This window comes from Poeciliopsis prolifica, unplaced genomic scaffold (assembly GCF_027474105.1).
Source record: "Poeciliopsis prolifica strain line A6 unplaced genomic scaffold, Auburn_PproV2 SCAFFOLD040, whole genome shotgun sequence".
NCBI lineage: Eukaryota > Metazoa > Chordata > Actinopteri > Cyprinodontiformes > Poeciliidae > Poeciliopsis > Poeciliopsis prolifica.
The window spans coordinates 3,155,242-3,169,593 of NW_026562415.1; the positions used below are offsets into that span (position 1 = coordinate 3,155,242).

Below are 14,352 nucleotides of genomic sequence, written 5' to 3' on the forward strand. Positions count from 1 at the left end.
CAGTATGAATCTGCATGGTAGTTAAAGTTTAGGTGTTCAGATCAGAAACTACTCAGGTGGATTTGTTTAGTCCTGCAGCGGAGCATCTTCAGAGTCATTATTGCAAATTCTCCTATTCATGCACGCAGTGATGTGGTTTAGCATCTGTTGACTTCCAAATATCTGATTTTAAAAAAATAAATAAAATTTGTCAAAGTGCAGAATATCTCTTACTTCTCTCCTCCTGCTGCTCTCCGCTGTTTGCGCCTCCTTCTAATATCTCCATGGCTCAATGTGAACATCTGCACAGGCTGATCAGGCTGCCTTGTGAATAAATACTAACTATTGCTTCATATTGTAATTTCAGCACACCAAAATTACAGCAGACAATATTATTATCCAAGCAGAACCCACATAAAGCTTTTCATTTCTATTTTTAACAGCATTAATGTGAATTTTTTCATGCCTTTATAAATACTGTGATTGTTCTAATGAAAATGAAAGGATCCTGCTTATCAGAAGGAACACAAATGAACTCGGAGCTCGCACTATGAGATGTGATATAAAATATGAGCATGAAAGATGAACCTTTGAACCTTTTATCAACCCCAACATTAATCAGCTACAGCTTTGCTACTTTAAACTTAAAAAGCAAAGCAGTAGAAAACAGTCAACAAAGTCCTTGTTGTTCTGGTTGATCTGGTTACAAAAGTGTTTACAGGTGGCGTGAGTCGGTTCGGTTGAGTATTTCTGAGGTCGACAGCAGAGCAGCTCCTTTGTTGGAGAATAAACAGAAGAGCAGCTGTTGCATCTGTTGACTGTGGGACTAAACAAAGTCATGCTCGGGTTGTAAAGTCATCAGGCCGTGAGCAGCCATGATCTGATTTCTGTGCCATGTGCAGCTTTAATTTTCCACGTCATGTTAGGACACCGTGGAGCGCCGACACGTTGGTCCAACACCTCATCGCTGCTCCTTCTTTATAATTACAATTTCCAGTGATTGGATTATTCGTTTCTTTTGGAGGTCCTGGTCTGTAATTGAAAGCTGTGCTGTTAAAGTAACTTGATTATGACGCATATTTTATATTTAGTTTGCTAATTAACTCCTCAAGTAGTTCGCAGCACACAGACTTTCGCAGTAATCCATTTGGACAAGGCCTGCTTTCATTTCTGTGAAAACAAACAGGAAGTTGTGACTTGGTGACTTGAGTTTATGTCCATCTAATTTTGGTTTTAATGGGAAATGTACTGTATTTTTTAAATCTGTCATTTTAGTCAGAATATTCTCGTTATCAAGGGGTTTTGTTTGTTTGTTTTTTGTTTGCTTTATGAAAGTATTTTTCTGAATGCTTCTGATCCCTCTGCAGCTCAAAGCCCTTCCCCTTCCTCACTCATCATCCTCACTCCCATTGAACCCCCACCTTAACCTCATCACTGCATCACCGGGGAGGAGAGAGACAGACTTGGGTCTTGGTGACTGGATTTGGCTTTAAAAGAAATGTCATAAAATTCATATTTTGTAATATTTTGTAATAATATCAGTGGAACTCAAAGCAATTGGATTATATTGCACCTATTCCACATTTTTATATTGTGCGACCAAAAACTTCAATGTATTGAAGTTGGATTTTTATCTCACAAACAACACAATATGTGGATGGCGGTGAAGTAGCAAGAAAATGTTACACGCTGTTACTTTATTTATTTTTTTACAAATTAAACTGAAAGTGACATGCAGTTGTATTTGGTCCTATTTACTCTGATCCCCTAAATCCAGACCAAAGTTGAAACTGCAAAAGACTTGAGACAGATCAGAGATAAACTGGAGTTGTGTAAAGTGTTAGGTCAGCCTAGTCAAAGTCCAAAAAAATGTGACCGCTTCCCAGCTCCTGCTAAAAATTAACGAATAAAAATCTTTTTTCCCCACCACCATGTCTGACACCAGTTGACTGCACTCTTAATTTATTTAGGGGAATCGGTAAATGGGGCTGTGTGTGACATACAAAGGCATGCCACACCATACTATGTATAATTTTTCTTTCACTGTCGACTTCTCCTCCACTATACTCTGCTTTATATTGGTCTGTCACACTGTAAAATCTGTGCAAAATACATTAAAATTTGTGATCAAAATATGAAATAATATCTGTGAAAATGATGTTAAGGGGTGTACATACTTATGCAAGGCCCTGGTGACATTGACCCAATCCTGGTGAGCTGTAGAGAGGACTCAGAATCACATCAGAACCTGATGATTTGTCACCCAAAAGCATCTTAAAGCTTCAGAGAACAGACTTTAGTGGGAAAGCATTTAAATTCCCATGATAACTGTTTTTACTGTACCAAGCATGTCTCCTATTTAACATTATCCTTCCATGAACCGTGTTTGACTTCAGAAGATGACGTTATTCCAGTTTTCGGTTGACGTCCTTCTTTCGTGCAGAGGTCGTTTCTGCCCTTTAAGATGTTGTTGGTGACCCTAACCCACCCCGATTCTGTGTGTATCTTGTATATCAAGTTCTGACAATCATACTCAGCTGCACTGTGTTTGATTGTGGGGTGATGTGGGCGGGGTTTTTAACTCTGACTCTCTCCCAATCCTCCGACCGTTGTCTTCCGGCCACCCCCAACCTCCTACAGGGAAGATGGTGAAAAAAGTCTGCCCCTGCAACCAGCTCTGTAGTAACTATCTCTATTTTTGGTCTTTCCTCCCTCCATCCATCCCCTTCTTGTTTGCTCTCGCCCTGCGTAGAATCAAATTTGACCGTTGGCCAGATTTGGGATCAGTTCAGTTCACTTCAGTTATCACCTGTATTCTTTTTTTTTTTTTTTTGCAATAACTTTAGATGATCTGTTTTGACTTTGAGTTTTAATAACTGAAATGATCCTTCACTAGAGACTCAGACCGCATGCATCTGCAGGCTCTCCTCTGCCTCCCCTCCCTCCCCATGGCTTGTAATCTGGACTGCATTGACCAGAATCCCCTGCTACTGCAGCCATACATGACTCAGCGTCTCCCCATTCTTGTTTCCCTCCATTTTGCTCAGTGTGAATTGACAGTTTTATTTACCAGACCAGCATTACGGTTCTCTTGCCTCAGGTCCCTTGATATATTCTTTTATTAAAACAGCAAGAATATTACCTCCCTTTTGCTCATTCTGTCAGCATGGCTCCATCTCTGAAGCTTGTTTTGTCTGTGAACAGAAGGCAAATCTGTATATTCCTAATCAAATGACTAAGAGTAAAACTAAGTGGCATCTCTATTAAAAGTTATACATTGTAGGAAGTCAAATAGCAGTGCATGTATTTTTTTAAGTGTGAAATTGCATTTTCTGCCCCACTGGAGCGTGGGTGCCACCTAAAGGCTAGTAAAGGAATTACAGTCTGAAGATACAGTTTCCATACACTCATCATTATTGTGAATAAAAGTAAGTTTGGAATGTGTAATTTGAATGTCTACCATTCAATGAAAACTTGATTTAACTATCAAAATTCAAATTAGGTGCAATTTAGTGTAGTTTGAATTTAGAGTAGCTTTTCAAAACAAGATTTAGATAATACAACCACTCCCACAAATATTTGGATAGTTGAACCATTCATATCGAATATATGGTAGATTTGAACTGCACTGCGTTTGACTTCATTCTTTACCTCTGAAAAAATTCTGACTTTAAGTGCTAAAGCAAATGTGTCATTCGTTCCTGTTTGTCGTCTTTATTTCCGTCAGAACTAAACAGTTAATTATGCCGTCCTGCTCTAAAATCCAACCGGGTCCTGCATTCACACTCATCCTGACGACTTCATTTCCATCTTTGTGTCCAATGTCTCAGTCTCTCTCTCGCACGCTCTCTGTCTCCCCCTGCAGGGACGAACAGCACCAACGCAGTGAGTGGTTCAGAGGGACTGGGTCAAAGCCAGGGGGGTTCCCAGTGTCTGGCGCCCAACATGTCAGCACCCCACCAGAGGAAAGGAACCTTCACCGATGACCTCCATAAACTGGTGGACAACTGGGCCAGGGATGCCATGAACCTCTCACAGGTCAGCAGTGGCCATGCTGTAGGAATTAAATTTTTTTAAATAAAGTTCTTTATGGAATTCTTAGATCTTTATTTTTATCTCTCTCACCATGAGGGTTTTTTTTACATACTAGGAAGTTTGAGAAACCCTAAACAGACCACTGTAGTGCAGAATATTGTGCAGTCGCAGTATTAAAGCTGTTAATGATACTCATTTCAGTTTGCATTTAATCATTGTAGGGTAAAAGGAGTGCCAAACAGCAGCAGCTGCAGCAGGCCCCAGCACAAGGACACAGTTATGAGGTAGGTATGAAAACATACCCCAAACACATCACCTATGAATTGACGTCTTTTTATTTACCGCTTCCAAAGTATTGGACTAGCTAACTGCAGTCCAATACTTAAAAACATAAAGGTATAAACTTATATAAACTTGATTATATGTACTTTACTGAATTAATACTTCTGGATCCTGAAAGCTGAAGTTTAAAGATGTGTAGGAAACTCCATCCTGTGCTTATGTGGTGCATGTTTGTTTTGCTGCATATAATCTGTGGGGGGAAAAGCTCTGCTTGAATTTGCATTCTTACATTTTAACATGCATTTTCTAGTGCTTCAGATTTAAAAATAAAAAGCTTGAACTGGTTTCAGTGATAACTGATTAACACTGAGTGTCCCTGTGTGTTGCAAAACTCACTTCTAGCCATTAAATTTAATGAGGTTTTTTAAATGGAAGTTTTATTATTTCAGACCAACTGTTGCTCTGTGTTGTTAAGATCACATTTATTAAAGTTTGTGGTTAAAATGAGAAGAAACATTCTTGGTCTATGAATGCATTTTCAATGCACAGACGAGATTTCTTGACCCACGCTGTTGTCGCCGCCTGCAGGTTACCCAGTCGGCCAGTCTGGGCAGGAAGTACTCGGCTCCCAGCCAGCTGTGTCCCTGCAGCATCGGAGGCTCCGCCCACCTCCCTGCAAACCCCACCAGTGCTACCTCTCTGGCTGCCAGAAAAGGCTCCCTCTCGCACCCTCCTGCCTCCTCTGCCCCGCCCCAACTCCAGCCCCCCCAGTTTATCCCCTACACCCCCAGTGCCGCCTACACCGCCCAGTGGTGCGGTCCGGCTCACAGCATGACGAACCCGCAGCAAGCACCAGCGCAGCCTCTCTTAGTCAGCGCCTCCCAGCCTCTGGGGCCCTACCCCCCTCCACAGGGCCATCTACCAGGACAGGGCCCCTACCTGCTCACCACCACTCTGCAGAAGTCAGTGAGCAGCCCAGCAGGGCCGAACATGAGGACCACGTAGGGGCTGGCCGCCGGCTTTACTAACGGACAAGTCCAGTCTGACAAGTGAAAGGCGGCTTGTTTTGCAGCCAGAGGAAAAGGAGATGCACTGGAGTGGAGAAAAAAAGAATTATAGCAGAAAACAAAATACTAGCAGTGTGTAGATGAGGCGCCCTCCTTGCTTTGGGGTCGTGACAACCAGCCAAAGGATCAAACAGAAAGGAAAATAAATGCATGTTTTGTTTAAAGAAGGTTTCTGACCAAGTTCAGTGTTTGTTGGGTGCATCACAGCAAATGGGCTGTCTTTGAAAAGTTCATTTTTTTCAGCATTTTAATTCAGTAATAAATAGATTCATTACACACAGAATGATATAACTGAAGGATTTATTCATGTTGTTATGATTGTGGTTTACAAATGATGGCAAAATGAGCAAAAAGCAATAACTTTTATTTTAAAAATGTAGTGTTTTGACCTTGTTACGACTTACCAGTCACAGTTTTTCCTTCCACTAAACCTCTGATATTAACATGTTTGATACAGAACTCTGTTATCCACCATATTCTTCAGCAACAATCTGCTGGATCGCTGTCAAGAACATCATATTCTGATTTTCTGGGAAACAGAGTTATGCGGTTTATTTTTATCACCTATGGTGTAGAATTATCAACATTAAGACAAAAAAAACCCTGAGATATATCACTGTGTGTAATGAATCCATATAACTGTTGTGTGTCGCCGTTTGAATTAAGCTACTGAAGTAAACAAGCTTTTCAATCATTTGTTAGTTTACTGAGATTCACCTATAAGATGATTGTTTAGAAGCAAATTGTTTTTTTTTTATTTGTTTTCTTTTTCTTTTTAAAACAAAGTCTTTAAACAGAGTGAATCCAGCAAAGCATCATGGCAAATACAGGTGTTTGCACATGAAAGCATGAGTTCGGTGTGTGTAATCTTAAAAAGCACAAAAAAAGAAATATCTCAAAATCAGTGCATATCAAGGAGTTGTAGCTCGGTTGGTTTTGTTTTGAGTTTTTTTTTTTTTTTTCCCCCTCTGATCAATTATTTAACAAGTTGGGGAAGAAGAGGGAAACGGGCCTCATCTCCTCACCGTTTGGGCCAAACGGCTGCCTCGACACTCCAGATGCCTCCTCCTCGCCGCGACTCCGCCTCATCCTCTCAACCCCCCGCTCACCTTTCTGTGTCGCCGTGTGAAGCAATAACAGCAGCAACCTTTTAGGAAGGGAAGGAGGGAACAAAAAAAATGAGAAAAACAAGTGGCCTTGTTATCAGAATAATATCAGAGTCCTTGTACAGTTTTATTTTATTTTCTCAATGTCTGCTTATGATGATTCCATTTTGGTGTTTATTTTGGTTTTGTTGGGTTTGTTTTGCTCGCTGCCGACACACACACACACACACACACACACGTCCACGCGCGTACACACTCACAAACACACACACAATGCACAAGACGTTCACAAAAAAGCAAATACACGCACACAGATGAGGCGTGGCAGCAGTTTAATCGACTTAGACTCACAGATGTATGTATGCCTCATTTCTGACTAGGCTGGTTTCAACGTTTGGGTTGAAATAATTGCAAATGTAAATTACTATATTAATGTTATTCTATTTAAGAAGAAACAAATATTAAAAAAAAAACGTTCTGTCAACGGACCTGTTACGTGCACATCGCTGTACGATGTGGAGACACTGTGATTACTCTTGTTTATTCTTAGCAAAAAAAATAAATGTTGTTGGACAACATTAGTTTCTAGGGCGATGCGTCACAAAAAGCATTCAGAGAGCGGTTCGAGTCGTTTCCTTTTCAGTTCAATGGCTTCCCATCAAAATTTGAAAACAAAAATGCAAAACCAGGCACGGGCTGGTCGTTTCAAACAAAAATGTCCGACTTTCAAAGCGACCAAAATCAGGCCGTTCCCCAGAGTTTGTTGCTTTGAAGGAGCAGAAAAAGTGATTTTGCGACAGGAAAACCAGTAACCACAAAGACTTTGCATTTATGTTTATAACTGGGGGGAAAAAACTAATTTGTCTTCCTCGTTGCAAGAAAAGAGTGACATTTCTTTCAGTAAAATGACATTTTGCTGCAATGGATGGAGATGGGGTGAAACTGTTTGTCTAATTTGTATACAGCCAGATAAATCTGATTGCCAAATCTCTTATTAAAATGACCTAAAATACAACAATTTTGCAGAATATTCAAAGATTTTTGACACTTTTCTAAATTTTACAATACAGGAAACCGCATATCTTGTGATTTTGTTCCTTTCTATTATGCAAAGGAAAAGTTTAGCATTTTTCCAGACTGCAACAGTTTCTTTGACATTTCCTTTGAAGAACTTTAGAAACAACAGCACAGAGGATTATTCTCCATTTTGTATGTTATTTGAAACCTTGAATCCAGTAAAATGCCTCGTGACATTTCTTTCAAAAAAAAAAAATAATAATCATCCGGGCATCCATATTCGAGCTTGTATTTTTTTTTTAAATCCAAGGCCTTATTGATAGCTGATCAGCTTCTCTGATTACTTATTGAACTGAAAGGGGAAACTGACATCGTTCCTGCATTCGAATGGCAGGATAGTTGATATTTAGATAATAAAACAAAGCTAGCTATTTTTTCCTTAATACAGTACTTGTATGTCAGACACTTTAAACACGCCCTCCTGCTCCCTTTCCACCCCGGTATTGTTGGATGAATGTGAATGTATAAACCAATGGTGTCCATTTTAATGTACTTGAAAAGAAAAAACTGTTTTGTCTTTTTATTTTCACTGTCTTCTCCCCTAAATCTTAGAGCCTCGGGTTAAAACCAGAGGAACTTATAGTGCCTTGCATCCTTCCTGTTGCTTGTCGGTTGAAAGCGGCAGAATGTGTTTAGATTTTACCTGAGCCGCCGACGGCTGGGATGCGTTCAAGGTGCGACGGTGACGAACGAGGCGTTTACTTTCTGCGAAAATGCAAACATGTGACTGCTGTTCCAGTCCAAAAGATGGGAAGGTAAATCTGTCGTCACTCTGCCGCTGTTCAATCCAGGAGTTAGAAAAGGCAGCCGTCAATCGTCAGTGTTGTTTCTGTTGCTGTGAGTCTTTTCATTTTTAAGGAGGGAAGTTGTTAAAGATTGTATCTGAAGCTTGGACCACTCTGTACTCTGGGTGCAACATACTGCTTCCTTAACCTGAACCGAAAGTTTCATTGGAGGTTGTTTGACATAAGATTTACATTTTTTATTTTATTTCAAGACATCCTTAATTTTCCTCTGAATAGTTTGACATGGTGAGCTTCACAGGAGTTCTGTAAAATGCAGAAGAAGTGAATGGAAGGAGCTGAAAAGCTCTTTAACACTTTACTGTGTATTTCAGCTAAAGGAAGTATTTAGCTACATTAATATCACTGTGTAAACAGTGTTTGTAAACAAATTCAATCTAAATCGATTTTAAAATCCACCCAAAATATCTTCAGACCTACATAATTTCTCCAGAATGTGCAATTTGGTTACTGGGGATGCAGCGGTTGTGTAAAACATGGCAGCAGTGAATGGAAGCAGCTAAAAGTCTCACTTTTCTTTACTAAATCTATTTCTATTCTTAGTATGCTAAGTAGTAAGGTTTTATTTTGGAAACTTACCATCCTGTACGTTTGGAGTATTTTTCAGCTTGATGCTTAGTTTTTTCACCCCAGTTTGGGTCACAGTTTTTGTTTGTTGCCGTTTTTCCACTGAGAAAAGGTCAACATTTGTTTAGATGCCTACGGTTGAGGCGACACAAATGAGAATTCAGCAAATTTTACTCCTAAATGTCTAGGAACCTAAGCATGGCACATTTGGAAGTGTAAGCACTGTGACGGTTTTGTTGCTGGGGAATGTATTCAGTTAAGCCTTTTTTTTCTCTAAACAATTCAAATATAGCTTGTGCAAATTCAGCTATTTGTATTGTGATATTTTCCCCATCCCAAAAACAATTTCTCTTATGCTTTTTTTTTTTTTTTTTACGTTAAAGCTGTGAATGCTTTCTGAGCCGGTTTTCTTTAGATCTGCGGATGGGCTTTCCTCCTGACCTGCAACAATACCACAGCACAAAGACATCTGTGCTTTTTTTTTTTAAGGTAGCCTTAATGGTGGAAAAACATCAGAAGAAAACAGATTTAACAGCATTTCATTGCTGGAGCTGCTCCAGTTGCCAGGCAAAAGTATCGCTAATGATTTCCACATTTAACTTGTTCCCCATTTCAATAAGTACTTACAGTGCAGAGCAGTAAAGCTAAAGTGACCCTTTGCCATGAAGCTATAAAAGAGGAGCACTAATAGGCAACGCCGCCTTAATACAACCTTAGCAGTGTTGCTTATATCTCCTTGTCTCAAGAAAGCATTTTGTCAGACACAGCATTAATTTCTCATTCTTTTGTTTCAACATCTTTATCAATTTGGCCTCTCTTTTTTTATCACAACTTTTAAGTCTGTTGTTTTATGAGCTGTTTTAAAGCATGTGGGCTCCTCCTGCACGGCGCTCAGCGTCATACAGAAGGGCTTGAGCGAAAGACGGAAAACGGAAAAATGACACCCAGAGCTTTATGTTTTGCACTTACTATATAGAGTGTTCAAGCTTCAAATTAAAAGAAAGAAAATTTGCGCTACAACACAATGACATTTGTTACTTTATTTGTAAAACCTTAATAAATAAAGTTGTTTAAATGAATGGAAGAGATGAGGCTTGTGGTATTTGTTGGGTTTTCTTCTGCAAAGATATCTGATGTGTGGTTTTAAACCAAATAAGTTTTTGTTTTGTTTCTTTTTGACTCACAGTGATGTATAAGTAGAATTGGAATGAGCTTTTTTGTATTACTTTCAAAGCAAATTCTGTTCTTTGTGACGTCAGTCTGTTTCTAAACGAAACGGCGGCTGCCTATTGGTGTGAAAAAGAACTTTGTCTCTATTCATAAAGACATCATGGATCCTTCGATTTTAACTAGATTTATTTCTTTGATGCCATCAATCAACGGAGCAGTTATACAAGTTGCATTCAAATAATCACAAAAGCTGTGTGGTGAACGGAAGCAGCTGAAAGTTTCGCCGTTCCACACGACGCAATTCATTGTTTAGAAAATGGAAATTCTAGCCATTTTCATACTTTGAGGTACATTCTGACCTTAGTTTCCCATCTTTGCTCTAATCACATAATTGCGTAATTAAGCATCTCCATCAATTATGAAATCTATCCAGTTTTCAAGGCAATAATTTTCTTGTTCGTCATAAGTATGACTTTAAAGCTTATAATTGTACAATTTCTGTTCCCTGTAACAGGCAGAAATGGGCTTCTGCAAGCCTAACTTAGGTGTTGCAGTACCTCCAACTGTCCACATGGCTGCGCTGCCTCACTTCACCTCACAGCCCTCTCCGTTTTGAGTCACAATCCGCATCCTGTTGGAACATAAAGTAGCCTGTTGTCTCACATGTGATCAGGAAGCTGCTTGTTGTGAGGTGTGAATCTTCGCCTGTTATCTGTGGCCATGGAGACGATGGGAATGGTTTGGCCTCCAGTGAAACTGGAGGCCTGGGGAAGGAAAGGAGGAAGGAAAACGAGACTTTCTGCAACACAAAAACAATAAGAAAGAAAAAAAAAATCAATCCAGCAGTTTTCCTGCTACGATATGAAAACTGTGGGGGGAAAAAATACCAACAAAAGAATCTTGAAACTGAACACAATAGACTTAAAATGTGAAAGTTTTCACATGAGGACGAAAATGCGGCGGGTGATTTGCAGCTTCGGCTGTTTAATGCTCCTTGGCAACCATTAAGTTTCATGTTTGGTTTTAGTGTAAAAAAATAATGCGGAATCAACAAAACCAGTAATGGAAGCTCCTGTGACTGCCAGTGTTTTATTTTAACATTCAGAACAAGTTTATGGCACATTCAGTGTCTTTCATTTGTCTTTAAACCTTACTGATTGCAAAGAAAATCAGATTTTATGAAAAGACTTCTGATTAGTCCAACTTTAACTGTACTAAACAAAGCAAGTAAAGACATCATCTCTCATAGCTTTGTTGTTCTGTTAAACAGGAGGAATAAAGCAACCATCACTAGTTTGTTAGAGTGCAGAAAAACTGAGTGCGGAGGCAGTAACAGGCCAAACGTTCAGAACCTTTGAACTTAAAAAAAAAAAACTCAGTTTCACTTGCTCCATCTGCATTTTTCTCAGCTGCCCTTAGATGAAATATTTAGGCTCACAACCACAACCCAAATGTGAAGAAAGCTGACCTGGATGCAGCTGAAGCAGAACGCCTGCTGTTGCCCACAATGAGGGTGAAAACAGGTTAGAGTTGTTTTCCAGCCCGGGGTCGGCAGATGCAGCTTGAAGCCTGCATTTTGAATTAAAATCGTTCCAAGAGAAGAGACCGAGGCGAGAGAGGCAACTTAGGCAAAACAAGTTTATTTAGTTCACAGAAAATGTCCGGATACCAAAGGGTGAACTTAATCTTACTGAGCCGTACATGTTGCATGATTGTCTGAGTTCTGCAGAATGATTGATGAGTTCTGCAGGAGAATCTCATGCTTTCCCTGCTACATCCGTGCTGCTGCAGCCCCTCTGTGTTTAGTGTAATCACGTAGCTTTGTGAGCAGAAGCTGCAGGTCTGCTCAGGGCCGTGTGGAGGTAGCTGCAAGCTCCTGCTTCTCTTTGGCCAAAGAGGAAATTAGTTTCTTTTTGTTGTTGTTTTTTTTCAAGTGAAAAGCACAAAGGCCTAAATTGAGCTGAAGAAAGTCTGCAGATGATCAGGGCAAGAAATGTGTGTCACGTTCTTAAAAAAACGGACAACTATTGTGCTTTAAACAAATTTTAAAAGTAGCTAAACAAACCAGATCACGGTATAAAAATGCACTCAAGGACAAAAACAGAGTCATGTAGAGTCAGAAGAATTATATAAACATGAGACCCATCCTGCATAAACATGAACAGTACTTTTTTTCAAGTTTTTAGAATCTCATATAGTTATATGCAAAACTCGGAACAAAATTTGTGACACTTTTGGAACCTGTTCAAAAACAAATATCATTAACAATCCAACAAAACACATTTGTCTCGGAGTTTATTTCAGAGCTGGAGCTTTTCAGAGTGGATGATCTGCCCAAAACTCCTGCAGTTGATCACTGGAGAGCAAAGGTTCATCTCCTTTCCCAACTTATGGATATGTAGGAGTAAATTGTTTTTCTTGGTCTGCGAGTGGTTTGTAAACCAGTTTTGTCTAATTTTGTCCTTTGGGTCTACGTTTAACACAGCTGAACCAAAAGTTTCAACCACTTTTGGTTCATCTTCAGGCCAAAACCCTGTAGACTTTAAAGACTTCGCTCGTTAAGCTCGGGTTCAAAATGAGCAGTAAGTCTGTGAAATGACAGCCATAAACCATGCCATAAAAAGACTGATAAAAGGCAGAGCAATTCTATTTTCACATCATAGGAAATAAATAATCATCTGCGTCAATTAGTTGTTCTTTTTGTAGTCTGGGTTCATGTTTTACTATTTATACGGCCAGGGTGTCCAAGTAGTTTGTCATAGTTATTATGTCGTTTTAGGCGCAGAGGTTGGTCCCGCGCTTTAATGTGGAAAATAAAATTGTCCAAACACATGTCCAGGTCATGAGAGGCTTTGAGTAGAACATGACCTAAAGCAAACACTGCATGAGAAACTGCCAGCTCTCATTTACCTCAGACTTTTCGAGCTCGTAGGTGGTTGAGATGTTGTGTGAAAATGTCCACTGTTTCTTTGTCTGGATGTTGTTGTGTCGGCCAGATGCTGCTGTTTATGTAACACTGAGTAACGTGCAAACTGTGTTTTTCCAGGTTCTTTGGTTGTGTGTGTGGGTGCGTGCGCATGTGAGGGCTTTAAATGAGCCAAGGAACTTTGAAACAGTCTGTCCTTGACCGGTCCACTTTACCGCTATACACAGGTTCCTTATTACATCCACGAGGGGGGAAGGGAAACATTTAGCCTTTGGGTGTGTGATGCATTATTGGTAGGCGGGGAACCGAGGTGCTGGAAACGTGTTCAGCCTCTGCAGATGCAGTTTGTGGGATGTGTGACAGTGAGCTCAAGCTCTGTGGTTAATGCATTGATCTAATCTTTCTGCTGAAAGCCCCCCCACACTAGAGGCCACGCATGCATGCATGCTCAGCCATGCCCCTTCATGCAAACGTGTGGAAGAGGACGGCCAGTCTTCCTGCTTAAAAATACCAAACAGTTTATTCTTATAGAGTTATTTTGCTGCATTAAACACAATAAGTTTTATCCACTTAGGTGATGTTTCTGTACTTTTACCCTTCTGTTCGCATTCGCTATAGTGGATAAAATGAAAGTTGTTTACTGGCCTCCACTTCTGAACTAAATACCAGAATCTAGGTCAGTATTTCTGTAGCTGAGGAGTAAGTTAAATATAACCTGATCCACAGAAGTTAGCCACGTTTCATTAATATCTAAGCAAGATTACATTTTCCCTTAAATGTTACACTCGTGAGTATCGCAGCCTTTTCTTTTTTTTATTCTATTTTACTTATCTGAATGGATTGTGTTGGGTAGTTCAGGTCTATCTACACACAAGCCTTTAATTATTTTTTAATACAACCAGTAACTGCACAATTTTACACAAAACCCTCAGGATGGACCTTGTGAGATACTTTGGAGTGTACTGAGGAGAGTTTGAGTCATGCATGTAAATTATTTACTGAATGCCTTATCAGTAAATTTATCAAGTTTAAGAGAAACATTTCAGTCTTGTTCATTTACAAAACTAAATACAATTTAGAAAATTAACTGCAAAGTTAGATTTTCTGTCTTTGCAAAGTCTTAGAACTGAAATGTTTCCAAGTCAACAAGTTTCTCTTTTTTTTAGCAATTTATTTTGCAGAGGGACATATTTCAATCAAGAAACTTCAGCACAAGCGCCTTGAATAGATGCTTGTTTTGCAGTTTTTTTTGTTGTTTTTTTTTCAGTATTCTGGTGTCAAATGTGAGATTTAGAGAGCTGCAAAGAAATAGGAGCCCACAAACCTCAACTGAAACAGCG

At 39.6% G+C, this 14,352-nt stretch overlaps 1 protein-coding gene across 12 annotated transcripts in view; it reads left to right on the forward strand.

Annotated features, from left to right (window-relative positions):
- The window catches only part of wnk1b (WNK lysine deficient protein kinase 1b), an 85,090-nt gene extending 75,090 nt beyond the window's left edge, over nt 1-10,000 (forward strand). For 10 of the 12 annotated variants that reach the window (XM_055054571.1, XM_055054575.1, XM_055054572.1 and 7 more), the window contains 4 exons: nt 2,620-2,661; nt 3,845-4,017; nt 4,236-4,298; nt 4,885-10,000. In XM_055054571.1, the coding sequence (XP_054910546.1) occupies nt 2,620-2,661; nt 3,845-4,017; nt 4,236-4,298; nt 4,885-5,301 (695 nt within the window). In that variant the 3' untranslated portion in view covers nt 5,302-10,000. The remainder of the gene's footprint in view (nt 1-2,619; nt 2,662-3,844; nt 4,018-4,235; nt 4,299-4,884) is intronic. The other 2 variants (XM_055054576.1, XM_055054578.1) reach the window with 1 other exon arrangement.
- The last annotated feature ends 4,352 nt before the right edge of the window (nt 10,001-14,352 follow it).